Raw genomic sequence first — 15,630 nt, 5'->3', positions numbered from 1 at the left:
CTCCTGATCCGATGTTTACACTGTATGTGCCTACTAGTCTGCTGGATTTATTTGACAGGTGGGATTGGGGTGGTGGGAGGAGGATTTGGGGACTTACAGGGAGTAGTTCATCTCATTTCTACAGTTGACATCTCAAATAGGTTCAGTGAATCATTCCTGAAAGGAGTTTTTTTGCTCTCCATTGGGTACAAAGAAGCGTAGGGCAACCAGCTCATCTCTGTCAGAGATATCTAAAAATAAGTGAGACGAATCCCACTCAAACAGTCAAAATTAGCTTTGCATGTACACCTCTAACTCTGCATTTAAACTCTTTTCTTTGCCTTTTTCTAGTGTTCTGTTTATGTGAGCTTTCTAAATCCATCTGTGATAGTTTTATTTATTTACATTATAAACAAAGGTATCAGTTTCTTTATGATTCCCCCATTATGACCTGTCTCCTACAGCTGTCTGTACACAGGAAAAGAATCTTCTCCAGTGGCTGAAAACATGCTATTTAAAATGCTATTTAATTGAAAAATGCTGCTGTTGTTGTTCCAACTGTATTTGAATTGTGCTGAAGAGATTGAACAATCGGGAAAAAGCTTCTCTTCCTTTAGCTTAACTAAGCTTTCTGCAGTCTGCGTCTGTTCCCTCCAGTGGCAGAGGATCAGTTTAGTGCATAGATTTACAATGCTCTTTCCTAGTGTGAGTTCATTTGTGAAAATGCTAGGCATTATAGCCTTCAACCTCATAGATAGGTAAATACTTGAGGTTAGGAATATTTGCATTTTTGAGTCCTGAAAAATTTCTGTAGTCTCAGTAGTTCAAACAAAACAAGCAAGTCTTTCATTGCTGTATAGTAAACACAGCCAAAGATTCAACCTTTTTTTTTCATGTATGCATCCTGTAAGACTCCTTTAAAGTTAGCGCACCAAACTTACAAAAGGGATTGAAGATGAAAGTGAAAAGCAAACGCCTATAAATGCAACACTTGGAACACATTGCGCTGGTTTTATCATAGTTGCTTTCCTTTTTTGTAGCCTTTGAAGATACAACTTTATAGAACAACTTGAAATATTTATAACATAAGGTCAGTTTGCGCGAGGCGTAGACACTTGTACACAGTCAAGGTCTTAATATACAGTATATCATGCTCTTTATCACGGCAGGAGCTTCTTGGCAGTAGAAAGTATAATTGTTCCAGTTTGACAGGGTGCTGAATTTAAGCAGCTGGCTGGCCTTGCTGAGGTCAACAGAGAGAGAAGACCTTGTAAAACCTTAAAGGCAGAAGACCTTTCTGTAAGTTCTTTTAAGATTCCAGTTGATGCATCATTTCTAACAAAATCATGAGCCTTTTGTCCTGTTTATAAATGAAAAAAATCAGCTTTAAATCAATTATCAGGTGAGACTAATCATTAATGGTTTAAGATATAAGCAGTACAAAAGTAAAATTAATATATCTCTTACTCAAGATAATTGGAGGGGTGTTACTGACTTATGAAAAATATATTATGTGTCTGTGAAATTCTTTTTCTTCCTCTTCTTTCTACCAAAACAATTTTTCAGGCTATTCTCTTTTAGTAAAGCGATAAATTGGTGCATTGAGTTCTGTCCAGAAAATAATTTGCTTAGGTAATTCTTGTTTTGAACTCTTGTTCTTGTTTCAGACTTCTAAGTGCCATCTTTCAGAGTGGTTTAAAAACACTTAGGTTGTTGCTTGGATTTTCATAAATGCTTACGAAAAATGCCTTCTCGTATAGCAGGATGTTCCTCAACAGACCACTTGGAATCTGTGTGCTCCTGCCTATTCTTAAATGGGTGCTCTTGACTGCCATGAGTCAATATATTTTTTGACTGGCTGTAGTTACTGCAAATTGAACACAATATCTTTGGTTTTTTACCAGACTGCCCCTTGTTGGAATAGCAATCACCTGGCCCTCTACTGAGCATAAAAATTTTACTCCTGCTTGAGACTTTGGTGCCCTGCAGGTCTCTTGGGCTTTGACCTGGTAGGAAATTGATAGTGGAGAAAAAAGATTGCTAATCTAGGGATGCTAAGTAGCTGACGGAGCATTTGAATAATGCATCTGAGAACATGTGTTAAGGCACAATTTGTACAAATTGTCAATTTATAACATTTTATAGAAATGTTTCAACAAAATGCTATTAATCTCCTAATGACAAAGTAATTGTGACAGTGCGCAATGTTTGATTCACCCCTAGAAGATGCAAATCTTACGTTGTTGGGCTCTAAGTCAATAGTTCAAGAAGGGCTCAAAAAAAAGGTGCTTATTCCCTTTGTTCTGTTGAATTTTTAATTATGTCATTAGCTTTCTAATGCTTACCTCTGCTAAAGATGGCAAAAAAGGATTAATCAGTCATTGTCTGGTGAAAGGCCATCATTTCAACTTTCTTTAGACATTGATTGATGGTTATACCTTAAAGCTCTTCCTCGTTTTGCTTTTTATTTTGTCCAAGGGCATTTTTCTTCCTGTGCTTCCTGTGCCTTGTTTTTACGGTCCTTCACAATAGCTAGTGTTTGCTAGCCCATAGATTAGTCTTTTCGCCATTGTCTAGCACTATTATGTTCCATCCTAAGGTACAAAAATTAACCAACACAGTTTCTTCTGTGCTTGTTTCACAGGCTCACAGACTTTCTGTCAAAGTCCTTTCATGAATAACTAAATATAAACTACAGAAGGTTAAATTTCTTGTTATATAATATCTTTTTAATGGAAACACAACAGATGGTATCTGCTAAGAAAATGTCGCTCGGGCTGGATTATATCATCTTCTTACATGTGCTTAGAAGCACTGACATAGTGAAGTGTTGACTGATCTTTCACATGTGTGTTAGCGCCCAGTGAAATGAATACAACAGCCTGATCAACATACAGGTGGATTAAAGGCAGAGTGCTGGAGTCACACCTAGGTGTCTCGCCTCCCTCCTGGACACCTTAACAAGGATGACTGAACTACATGTGAACCAGCACTTGAATGGCTGTTACTTAAAGTAGATCATTTTAAAGTAAACTATAACTGATTTTTAGTATTTCTTCATGTTCTGTAAACTGTGGTCATTCATGAGTTGTCCCATATGCAGTTCAGTTGTCCCTGCTGCTGCCTGACATTTTCTTCTATTTCTGAGCTAACACTTCTAGAGACATTTGAATCAAGCTCTAAAATTAGGTAGATGTTATTGATCAGACTAAGTTTGTCCCAGTTTCTCAGGAACAGCCTGTAACAGGCTCGTATGAAAACAGCAGTTTAGTCTTGTATCTGTCAGATCGCTTCCTTTCCATCAGATTTAGGTGGGATTACTTGTCTCTCTTGTGTTTGTATATCCTATTTCATATACTAGAAAGTGTCTCAGCTTTTTCATGCAGCGAAGTAATATAGTCATGCATTAAGTTTGTTTTCCATCTACTATTTTTTAAAGAAGATCAGACATGAAAGCAGGTGTTTTCTAACTGTTTTGAAGTGAGATAGAGTGAGTGTGGATGAAATACAGATACTGCAGAAGGTTATTTGAGATTCCTGGATATCTAAGAAATAGTTTCTCTCCTTCAGGGAGGAGGTTTTATGAAGGAACAGTGAAGAGAAATGAGGTGAGAAAAGAAACGAGGTGAGAAGAGGAACAAGGGCCAGAGAGCTTAAAGGGCAGTTGTTTCACATGTTGGCGTTGTTTTGATGGGATGGTGTGTTTAATCCTTTTCAGTATTTGATCACTGAAAAGTAAGGTGCCTGTTTAAATGTTTTCCGTACATATTTTCAAGGGCTGAAAATTAAGACATTAATACTGAAGTTAGCTATCTGCAAAATCAGTGGGAAGAGCTAGACAATCTAAGAAGTCCACGTCTAGCATGGAGAGCTGCTATGCAGTGGAAATGCTGAGCAGAGGAATGTCCAAATCTCTTGCTTCCTTCTGACTTAAGGTGCTTGCTTTTCTGTCGTCTTAATAGTCAGAGCACGAATTCTTTTAAGGGCACTGATGCCCAACTGAGCAGCACTTGCTGCTAAAATCACCACCACTGTGTAAGATGATAATACTTCCCTACACTAAAGGAAGCTAAGTAGTTAAACCAGCTGCCTAGAAAGGGATTCTAGATCTTCCTCAGCCTGAAGGGATTGAAGTGAGCATCTTTCCTTTCCCAGGAAAGGACAAATCCCATTCCTTCCTTCTCTGCCCCAGCAACAGCCCAAACTTGGAGTGGCTGGGGCATCCTTTCCTTATGTTGAATCTATGCTGTTACGCATGGAAGGAAAGCATTTTATGAGCAGAGTGTAGCCTAGTGATTAAAGCTCTGAGGTGAGAAGGGGGAATAGAACAGAATAGAATGCTTTCATTGGAAGGGACCTACAACGGTCATCTAGTCCAACTGCCTGACCACTCCAGGGCTGACCAAAAGTTAAAGCATGTTATTAAGGGCATTGTCCAAATGCCTCTTGAACACTGACAGGATTGGGGCATCGACCACCTCTCTAGGAAGCCTGTTCCAGTGTTTGACCACCCTCTCGGTAAAGAAATGCTTCCTAATGTCCAGTCTAGACTCAGATTTTAGCTTCTTTTTCCACAGATTTTTCTGTTTGTATTTTTTTTTTTTGTATTTGCTTGTTTAGTGACTGTCCAGTATAAAGTGCTAAAGCAATTCTAGAAAAAAATCCCGTTTGTCCTACTTTTATGCAATTGTTTAAGCTATATAGGCAATTTTGTAAAAACATCGGTTCCCACGTAGATACTGCTCTTCCAGATGTGTTTTTGAATGGATCTGATCCTGATGATTGTATTTGTGTGCTGTGTATTCCTTTCCCTGTGATTTCACATTTGGCTTAAATCCAGTCATCGTTTAGCCTGCTGTTGCAAAGAAGGGAAGGCCCTGCCCTCCATGCTGGCTGCTCATTCCTGCCCTCTCCAGCATTTGTGATTTTCTCTTTAATCCAACTTAAACTAATCCTTTATTTATTTAATTTTGAGGCCAGTTAGATGAATGAACTGATCCAACTTACTCTGTGGTCAAGCTACTGCTAGAGCTGATATAAAAGAAGTGGCAGGGAAATGTGACAGGGGTTAGTGTGCGGGTTTTTTTTGACAGTAACAATCAGTTTAAGTCTTAGGCATGTCCATAAAATGCCTAATTGATTGTATTCCTCTGGATAAAGCATAGATGTGTTGCCATCTTGTTTGTGGATCACAACAGAGCTTATGTAAACATCCTTTTTTCCCAGATTGGGGTACTTCGAGGTGTGCACAAATGTGTAAGTTTAGGCTCCGTGGAAGCTGTAGGTCAAATGGGCAGTCACCTGGTAAGTCTGAGGAATGCCCATGGCTTTCAGATGTGGGCTTGATTTTTAGCATTGTCTTGGAGTAAAGCGTTTAAACGTTGACTAAGCTGAGTCCAAATATGAGGCTTAGTACTAAAAGTTTGTGATTTGAGCAAGAGGAAACCTTATTCCTTCACAGGTCAGGAGATTCTCATGTTTCATTTTTAAAGGATAAAAGCATTGATTGTTGTGGCGTGTACAGCTGTGTGCTGGTTTTGGTTAGGATAGAGTTAATTTTCTTCATAGTAGCTAGTATGGGGCTATGTTTTGGATTTGTGCTGAAAACAGTGTTGATAATACAGGGATGTTTTTGTTGTTGCTGAGCAGTGCTTACACAGAGTCAAGGCCTTTTCTGCTTCTCACCCCACCCCACCAGTGAGTAGGCTGGGGGTGCACAAGAAGTTGGGAGGGGACACAGCTGGGACAGCTGACCCCAACTGAGCAAAGGAATATTGCATACCTATATGATGTCATGCTCAGCATATAAAGCTGGGGGAAGAAGAAGAAGGAAGGGGGGAACATTGGGAGTGATGGCGTTTGTCTTCCCAAGTAACCATTATGCATGATGGAGCCCTGCTTTCCTGGAGATGGCTGAACACCTGCCTGCTGATGGGAAGTAGTGGATGAATTCCCTGTTTTGCCTTGCTTGTGCACACAGCTTTTGCTTTACCTATTAAACTGTCTTTATCTCAACCTATGAGTTTTCTGACTTCTACTCTTCCGATTCTCTCTCCCATCCCACTGTGGGGGGAGTGAGCAAGCGGCTGTATGGGGCTTACTTGCCAGCTGGGGTTAAACCACGACAAGCTGCAAGGTAATAAAAGAACAGAGTAAATACATGAATTTATTAATGCTAAATGAAACAGAGGAGACTGTATCCTTCAGTTGTATGCGACTAATTACTGAAATGAATGCGTTATATGAAATACACTGAGTTGCATATAATGTGAACAACTGTACTGCTTACATGTTAAGCATCATCACTAAGACTTCTTATCCAGTATTTACATTTATACTAAAATGTATTCTACAGCCATCAGGTAGCTTATATAATCCTCTTGGTTTCAAAGAAATAAAATCTGTTCAATCAATCTTCCCCCATCTGTTTCTCATAGCACTGCTCTTCTTTATGGCAGGCTTATAGCTCCCTCCAGAGTTCTGTTCTGTGCTAAAATACAGAAAAAATTGAGATTCACTGTAAAAGAATCAGATTTTATGCTCACAGCATATTATCTGTATGACTGTTTCACTAACAGGCTAGCCTGCACAACTCTCTTGAATTTGCCTGTTTTGTCTGGTAGCATACTGATTTACTTGTAGAATTTGAAGACATTGGGGGATTTACTTAATAGGTTTCTGCATTTGTCTGTGCCTTTTTATGTACATTCACTGGTTTTCAGAAAGATGAACAAAGGATTGTAAAAAGGAAAAAAAAAAAGAGCCACAATACAGTCAAGACAGTGTAGTATGAAGAATAATGTAATGGTTTGAGTACACATATATTTTTTTTTTTTTTTCTTTGTTCACCGAACATTGACAGCAGGAATGAGATACTCAGTTTATCCACGTATTCTAAATGGGCTTAGGGCTAAAGTAAAGAAAATGCCCTGCCTTCCTACACTGTGATCTTTGGATGCAATAAAGTAAGACTAAGCACACACTTCGCTAAATATTTAATTTGCTGCCATGCAGATAAAGAATTGTTATTTGGCCCAGCTATTAACTATACAAACAGGATTTCTAGGTCTTGTCTACCTCAAAATTTGTTAACTGTTTTTAAGTGGTGCTAATCAAAGAATCTCTTCTAGATTGTGAACTTTTGAGTAGTCTTCCTTTTATTTATATTTGAATAATTACAAATAACGTCAGATATGGAGGTATTTTTTAAATCTTGTTAGAGATTTGAGATATTCCTGAACTAGTCACTAACCTGAAAATTTGTCTATATGTATTTGATGTCTTCTGCATTAGCACATGGAAATTTCCTGAAACAATAGGGAGAAAAGTGTTAATTTTAAAATCAGAACTTGTAAAGAATTTCTATGTTCTTCTCAACAAGGCCCCAGTGAAATTTCTTAGCAATTAATGAAAACTGCTGCTAGGTTGTGTGTGGTGTGTTAGTTTTGTTTTGTTTTGTTTTTTGCTTTTAACCTATGGAGATATGGTTTCATCCATCTGGTAAAAAGTTTACAAATTAGCATCTAGTTCAATACTTGCCGCTCTAATTTTACAACCATTTGGGTTTCATAACAGGGCCGCTATTTGTCACAATGACCAAAACGCATGTGATAGCAGCTTCAAAAGAAGCGTTTTACATCTGGCAGTATCGTGTGGCCAAGAAGCTCACAGCAATGGAAATTAATCAGGTAGCACGGACCAGAAAAGAAGGCAGGGAAAGGTTTGTCTTCAGGCTTTGTCATTTTTCTTCCTTTGCATTGGTATCATTGATGAAGGTGGATTCTCCTATGCCTAAAATGTGAACTCTTGTCTTCTCATTTTTCTACTCACATTTGTTGACTTGCAGGCCTGTAAGATTAAATACTAAAGAATGGTTTTTCATAACAAATGTGTGTTTGTTATCCAAATCTCTTAGACTTTTTTGGATTAGTTCCTGTTCAGTGTCTCCATTTGCTCATTGCGTGCTTCCCTTAGACAGCTGTGTGTCTTGATGCTTTTTCCCCCCCCTCCCCTTTTTCTCCTCCATACTCTTAGTTTCTAGGCAACTGTATTCCCTCTGATAACTTTAACTGCTTCTTGTGTGTCAATGGCTGTAAGGACATAGTCTATCCAGCTAGTTGTTCTCTAAATACACTTTTGTCTGATTGTATCTTTGACATCTAATCCTGTATGGACTTTTATCCTCTCAAACTAAACAAGCCAAAGTTAACGTCATTTTGCCTCCAAAATACTTCCTTCCCAGGTGCTTGTTAACTTTTCTGTGACCTGCACAAGCTTGCAACTTTGTTATGATTTTTTTTGGTGTTATTTTATGTTTTCTTCCATAGAGACGTTATAGCATCTTTCTATAAATCTACCATCTCCTGTCACCATATATCCATAATAATGAGTAATTTTTTGTACATGGTCTAATACCTTACATTGTTCTAGTACCTGAACGTCCTAGCCTTGGACAAGATTGTAACTTTGATAGAAATACTGAAAAAGCAAATAGTTGTAATTCAGCATAAACTATGATCTTAGCATTCTAAAATCTTTCCTAATGCTACTTTTTAAGGCAAAAGAGAAGTTATGATGAAGTATTGAATATAGTAATACATAAGTTTTGTGGATATGAAGGTGTGAAGCTCTTCATAAGTATGGAGAAGAGCCTGAGGAAATACGGAAGTGTACGTTTGAAAAGAGACAATTGGGGTGGTTGACGGTTTGCAGGAACTTCTTGTTGCAGAATGCAAGTTTATAGATCATATGGGAATAGACCATCAGGGGCTGTGAAAGTGAAAGCAAGTACCATATATTTATATCATTACAAAGCAGGGTTGTCAAAGGGGATACTACTGGAACGTAAGAACAGGCATCGCTTTTATTCTCTTTCCAATTGCAATGGTTTCTTCCCCAAGGATTGAAGATACCTATATGCTATCAAAAATGATCCTTTCTTTGGACTCACTTTTTCTTCTAACTTTCCTTTTCTACAGGATTTATCATATTGATGACACCCCTTCAGGATCTGCAGATGGACACCTTGATTACAGCAGAGCTATTGAAGTGAGTGATGTTTTTAACTAGTTTATTGTGGTGTCACTGGTAGCTTGAAAGAGAAGTAGTTAGCTTTGCTTTATTTATTTTCATAGATTTTCATTAGGAGAGGTGGTCATACTTAAACTTTCTTTTACTTCTACCTTTTGTACATAAGTGTTATTTTTCTTCCCTCTGGTTAGTGCGTTGTTACTGTGTCATTATGTATTACTGGAAATATACACCAAACTGTAGGGAACATAGAAAATGTATATTCTGGTGTCCAGTATGTAGACACATGCTGTCCTCTTGGTGAGAAGCAGCTCCCCTTACTTCAACAAAGTATAAGCTTGTTGAAACTCAATAACCCTTGTAATCTCTTCTAGTATTTTCGGCCCTTTTCACTTTATGTTTGTGTGTGCGCGCGTGCGTGCTTGCTTTTGAATTTACCAATATACCTCAAATTAATTACAGGCCTCACAAGTCCGGGATAGTTGCCTTCTTGTGTTTTCAGTTAAACATGTGTTACATTTTGGGCTTATTTTTCTGGAGGAGAGGCAGGAGAAGAAAGGAAGCTGTTAATAATATTATTGCCAATGTTTCCATAACAAAGGCTACTAATATCATAAACCATCCATATGCTGTATACTGACAAGGTTTGATAGCCCCTTTTCATGCGGATACTTAGCAACATTCTTGTACATTTAAATAAAACTTCTTTCTTTAGCAGTGCATTCTTACTGTTGCATTAAAACTGATACTGGTATCACTTGTATACTTTCAGGGAACAAGAGATCCAATTTGTGCAATAACAGCATCTGATAAGATACTGCTTGTGGTAAGTTACATGATTAAAATAACTCTTAATTGCCTCTTGTAGGCAGGAGATTCTTCTGCAGTGTGTTCATAAGCAGTCATAATTACAAAGTATTTCTGAATTTAGAACTTACACAGATGAAATCTCTTTCTAGACATCCTCAAAGATAACTTTAACAGGTTCTTCCATTAACCTGGACTCTTTCTTTAGGAGGGCTAATTCACTGAGTGCTTACAATTTAAGTACAGACTAGTTGCCTGAGTTCGTACTTATACGTAGGGTTTGATAAAGTCCAGGTTAGGACTTAATTCTGTAATCTGAGTTCTGGGAAGTCTCTTTTAGGCTGTATGTAAATGCACAAAGATTTACAAAGTTTGTCTATTTACATATTAATGGTATGATGTATAGTGACAGATAATATCACATGCATGTAGTCTGCTATATACATATTAATACATTTATGGATTATACCTATGTATTATGTATGAGGTATTGTATCATGCCAAACAGCTGGTGCATTTTTTTCCGATCTGAAAAGAGTGATCTCATTAGATGAACAGACATATGGATGGGCTTTAAAACAAACTAACCGAGCAGAACAAAGATAGAAAAAGAACACTGTTTCTTCATTTTATCCACCTTCCCAAGAAAGATCCTGATGTTTTCCCATGTTCCTACTACAGTGATTTTTTTTTTTTTGTTTGTTTGTTTTGTTATATCTTTTGACTGGTTTTTACAAAATCAGTGGGTCATGGGAAAAAACACGAATGAAAAAAGTGTGACAGTTAGTAGGTGACTATGGGATTCTGTTTGTGCTTGAAGAATAAGAGTGAGAAAATGAAATTAAGAGAATAATTGATCAGTGACTTCGGTTAAAAGGAAGGAATGAGAGGAAATGCCTTTGAGACCACATCTGGATAAATGTGCTGAAGCTGAATGCATATTACAGTGGTTAGATTTTCTAACACTTATGACCAAATCTGCTTTTCAGTTTATAGGGTATACAGATGTGAAAAAGTCGAAGATGAGAAGTGATTTATGCTGAGGATCTTAGGGGTGGCTTTGGGGGGAAAAAAAATGGAATAAAGTTTGGACTACCTTAAAGTTTAATATCGACTCATTTCCAGCATAAGGGTTAAACAGTAGGTAAAATAAGCTGGGTATGTTGTTCAGTCTACAGAAACACCATGAGAAAATAGTGGCAGTGATCATCTCAGTCCAGGGATGTCAAACTCATTTTAGACTGTTGGCCTGGCAGTGTCTTGACACAGGGCATGGGTGTGTCATTTGGCAAAATAAAGATAAACCACAGTGGTACTTAGATTTGTTTACTGTTACTCAAGCCTTTGAATAACCAGTACATTTTACAGCATTTACTTTTAAAGCTAGCTCAGATCTTGAAGTAATTGGTGAGACTTTTTAGCATGCAGACAGCACTACATGAACACAGCTGTACTGCTTTCAGACCCGAGCTGGTACTGTCGTATGGCACTGTTTCAGTGGATTTACCAGTGTGGGACAGGGATTTTTTTCACTGTTCTTTTTGTTATGTAGACCATGTCTGAAGGTTCATGGGGAATTGTTGGGCTCCTGAAACTTCTGTGGGCTATATGTGGACTGTGGCTGTTCATTTTAACATCCGTGATTTAAGCAGATCTGTAAATTGTAGCATCTTGTTTAAATAGCAGAATTTGGAATTTTAAGGGTGATGACGTTCCCTCTTTCCACTTCTGCTCTGTCACTTATCCAAAACCTCTTTTGTTTAGGACAGCATATAAATAAAACCTTTTTAGAGAGTTTATTGATGGAAAAATTCTCTCAGTAAGCAAGCATTGCTTTTCTCTAGGGAAGAGAATCCGGCACTATTCAGAGATACAGCCTTCCTAACGTTGGTATAGTACAGAAGTATACCCTGAACTGTCGTGCATATCAGCTGTCTTTGAACTGCAACTCCAGGTAAGTTACGGATCTGCTTCTAATGCAGGTATCCGATTTTAAAATAAACCACTACAATTTGTGAAAATACTAATTCTATGAATTCTATGATTCTATAATGTACTAATTTTACTTTAATATAAACTATTTATTAATTTTAGTTGGATTATACTTCATATTGTCTGGAAAAAACCTAAAGAATACTTTTTGTAGAAATATAAGAAAACCCATTTTAGAGATTAATAGTCTGCGTCACCACACTGTCTTTTTAATTTAAGAATCTGCTTCATTGCCTCCTAGTAAATAATGAAAAACAATTGTGTTCGGTTGTTAATTTTAGGCTCTGTCAAGAAAAGTTTGGCGAGGGGCAGAACGTGCAATTTACTCAACTTGGTATCTGAAGTACTAAGGATCTTCAAAATGCTGGATGAGAAATGGGCATATTTCAGAACCTTTGCAGGGCCAGATCTTGTATGAGCAGATGAAAAACTTCTTTCCATGTCTCTGGTCTCTCTCTGCTGTGCAGATAAATGAAAATCACATGCATCTCACTAAATCTATGGAATTATACTGGTATTAGCTTAGAGGGGAAATTTGGCCCGAGTGTGCCAGTTTAGGGAACTATTTCAGATTTACAACCTTGAATAGTATTATTTAGCTGTCTTATTTTTTCTTCCTTTGTTTTTCTGTAGTCGTGTTGCTATCATAGACCTTTCAGGTGTTTTGACTTTCTTTGACTTGGATACACGGGTAGTAGACAGTACAGGACAGCAAGTGATAGGTGAGCAGCTGAAACTGGAACGCAAAGATGTCTGGGATATGAAGTGGGCCAAAGATAACCCAGATTTGTTTGCAATGATGGAGAAAACAAGAATGTATGTTTTCAGAAACTTGGATCCGGAGGTAAATATTAACATACGTAAACTACTTGTTTTACAAATACGCTCGTAAGTTAATGGCTCTGTGTTGAATAGTATTATTCTTGTGCTTACTGTTCAATTAGGCAAGTGTTTATGTAAATAAACTTACTTCTGGAAATCTCAAAATCTTGCCAACTCTAATGTGGGAGTGTTGTTTAGAAACAAATAAATAAAATGAACTATCAGTCCTGGAAAGATAAAAATGCTGTCATATTGTTCTTAAATGTATGACATGTTTTCAGGAGTATATTTTTTGTATGCTTTGGAAAATATAAACACAATTTTAGTAAAGATATTTGTAAAACACAGTTCAGTTGACTCTAAATATTGGCAAGTGTTCCTTTATCTCTTTCTCCTAATTTAGTTATAGAAAACATGAGGATTTTTAATTATGTCTGTGTATATGGAATTGTCAATAATGTTAATGACTTTAGTATTTGTTTCCTGTTGGAAATGCAATTAAATCCTAGTTTGGAGAAGAAGAAAGTCTCATTATGTATACCTAACAGATTTGGTTAGGATTTAGTCAGACAGAATACAAGTTCATTCCTTTGTAACTTATTTAACTTTAAGGAACCTATACAAACTTCTGGATACATTTGCAACTTTGAAGATTTAGAAATCAAATCTGTTCTTCTGGATGAAATATTAAAGGTAAGTATAATTAATTTTATTTTGTAGGAAAAGTTGGTGTCTGTCTTAATGATTTGAACAGTAGATATCTATGTTGGGTGAAAATAAAGGTGACATGGAATAAAATTCTGTTTCTTTATCATTTATGTTAGAATCCTGAACATCCTAACAAAGATTACATCATCAATTTTGAGATTCGGTCATTACGAGACAGTCGAGCATTGATTGAAAAAGTTGGCATTGAGGAATCTTCCCAATTCATAGAAGACAATCCACATCCCAGACTTTGGTAAAATCTCTTTATAAGCCAACTTTGTTTAAATTTGTGTTCTTTTGTATTCTTTTCCTGTTCAGACAGATCTAGTATTAAAGTACAAAATCGCAAATCAAAACCAGCCAAAGCAGTATACACTTTAAACAGAATCATTTAAGAAAAAGAAAAAAAAAAAAAAAAAGAAAAAGGTAACAGTGCTCAGCTGCAATCTGAAGGGCTGCTATTCTAACTGAGAACATCTCTTCATTGGGCTGAATCGCCTCCAAAGGAGTATTACAGCATTGAGGGAAGGCCCAAAGAGAGCCTTGCAGTCTCTTGCTAGCCTGGCTCCTCGCCTCTATTGCAGTTGGTGTGTTTGGGCAGTTTCAAGCTGTGTGGCTTTATGATTTCCCAGAATGTAAGAAAGTGAGGGTTTTGTTCCTGAGCATTTGAGAATTCGTGTTTCAGGAGATGCTGAGCAAGTGTTCAAGACTCCTCAGCAGCCATCTTAAAAAAGAACTTGGGGCCAGTGCTTCCCCAGGCTCCTAGGTCTTGAACCCAAGAAAGTGGGCTGTTGTTAAATTGGAACTCTATGATTTTATGAATGTTGTAGTACCTAGAATGGAAGGCATGCTGTGTGTGTTACGGTAGTGGGTATAGCGTACAGGCTCAGGACACCTTTTTGCTCTATGCTGTATGAGCCCCAAAACGCAGTGCTCCCTTCTTTTAGGGGTGAGTCTAAAGGAAATGAAAAAGCTGGCAGAAAGCTAACTTTAAGTTGGTTAAATTAAAATTGGTCATAAGTTGAGAGGGTATTTATTTATTTATGTATTTTATATTGAACCTTGATGACAAAGAGTTTAAAACCCAGGAAAGGGAACACATTAGAATGATAACAAGATAAGAGCAGTTGACTAACCTTGTAGCATTTTGGACAGGCCATAAAAGACAGAAATGAGAAGGGCTGGGTATGTTAATCATGTTATCATGCAGCCTCTCAAAAGTAATCTGAGAAAAGGAGATGTTGGCATATTTAAACTAAACGTGGACTCAGCTATTAAACTAAACTTGAAAAGCCTGCACAGCAAACATGTAAGAGTAAACCTGTGAAAACAGGAGTTCTGGAAATCTATTTAATATCCCATGTCATAAGGGCTGGAAGAGTAAATGCCTCAGTGGACAATTTAATGGAAAGTCAGTAGCAGAAACTAAAACTTCATTGACAAGTTACTTGTTGAATGATGCCAATTCTCTGTAATTCTCTGGAGATTGTTTCTTTATCTGTACCTTTCTTTAGTAATTTTGGCTCTGTTTTGAAGCTAACTGATTTCTTGCAGTATTGGATGTTTGGCTTGCCTCAACGGGGGTTGAGAGTTCTCTGTTAATTCTGACAGTTCAGAGGGGAATTTAGAATTGCTGAAAGACTGGCCAAGGCAACTTGCTTTAAAAGTTTGTCCCAAAAAGCATTCCTTCCTATCCAGTTGTGCTTTTGTCCCCAGAACATATATTGTGAAAACCAGGATTTAATAGCTACATGTTGAAAGTTTCTGTAATAGTACTGTAATTTTATTAGTTTGAGTATGTAGGGTAAAATGTTAGTTTTGCGAGTCTTCATTTTTACTAATGTTTTGAACTAGCTGAAGATTTTTGGAGTTTTGAAGTCATTCATGCTTTTTGCTAGTACCATCTATCTATTTAATATAAAATGACTATTAATTTTGAAAGTCTGTGTCTCAGTAAAAGTTTTATATCGTAAAATCACAAAATACATGTCAAATGCTGTTCACCTTGCTCCAAAATTGCCATGAACTTAATTTTCATTATGCAAGGAAACGTACGATATGTCACGTATTTATACAGAAGAGATGGATTAGAAGTGCTGGATATAAAGCAAATATATTCAAGATCAGAATGGGACAGTGCCCTTACTGCTAGAACACAACAAACAGGATAATGTGTGTTGCAGATCGATTAAATTTTCCATACTGTTTTTCTCTTGGTTTCATTGATGTCAGTGATGAGCACTTCAGTTGAAGTGATACTAACCTTCTCAAATTGATTCAAAAATACTGAGT

At 37.2% G+C, this 15,630-nt stretch overlaps 1 protein-coding gene across 1 annotated transcript in view; it reads left to right on the top strand.

Annotated features, from left to right (window-relative positions):
* Positions 1-15,630, top strand: part of WDR35 (WD repeat domain 35) — a 55,368-nt gene that overhangs the window by 28,029 nt on the left and 11,709 nt on the right. The window contains exons 15-21 of the mRNA XM_050893979.1: positions 7,555-7,699; positions 8,958-9,027; positions 9,782-9,835; positions 11,661-11,770; positions 12,442-12,652; positions 13,243-13,323; positions 13,455-13,591. Coding sequence (XP_050749936.1) covers positions 7,555-7,699; positions 8,958-9,027; positions 9,782-9,835; positions 11,661-11,770; positions 12,442-12,652; positions 13,243-13,323; positions 13,455-13,591 — 808 coding nt within the window. The remainder of the gene's footprint in view (positions 1-7,554; positions 7,700-8,957; positions 9,028-9,781; positions 9,836-11,660; positions 11,771-12,441; positions 12,653-13,242; positions 13,324-13,454; positions 13,592-15,630) is intronic.

This window comes from Gymnogyps californianus, chromosome 3 (genome assembly GCF_018139145.2).
Source record: "Gymnogyps californianus isolate 813 chromosome 3, ASM1813914v2, whole genome shotgun sequence".
NCBI classification, from domain to species: Eukaryota; Metazoa; Chordata; class Aves; order Accipitriformes; family Cathartidae; genus Gymnogyps; species Gymnogyps californianus.
This window is presented reverse-complemented; position numbering and strand designations above follow the sequence as displayed.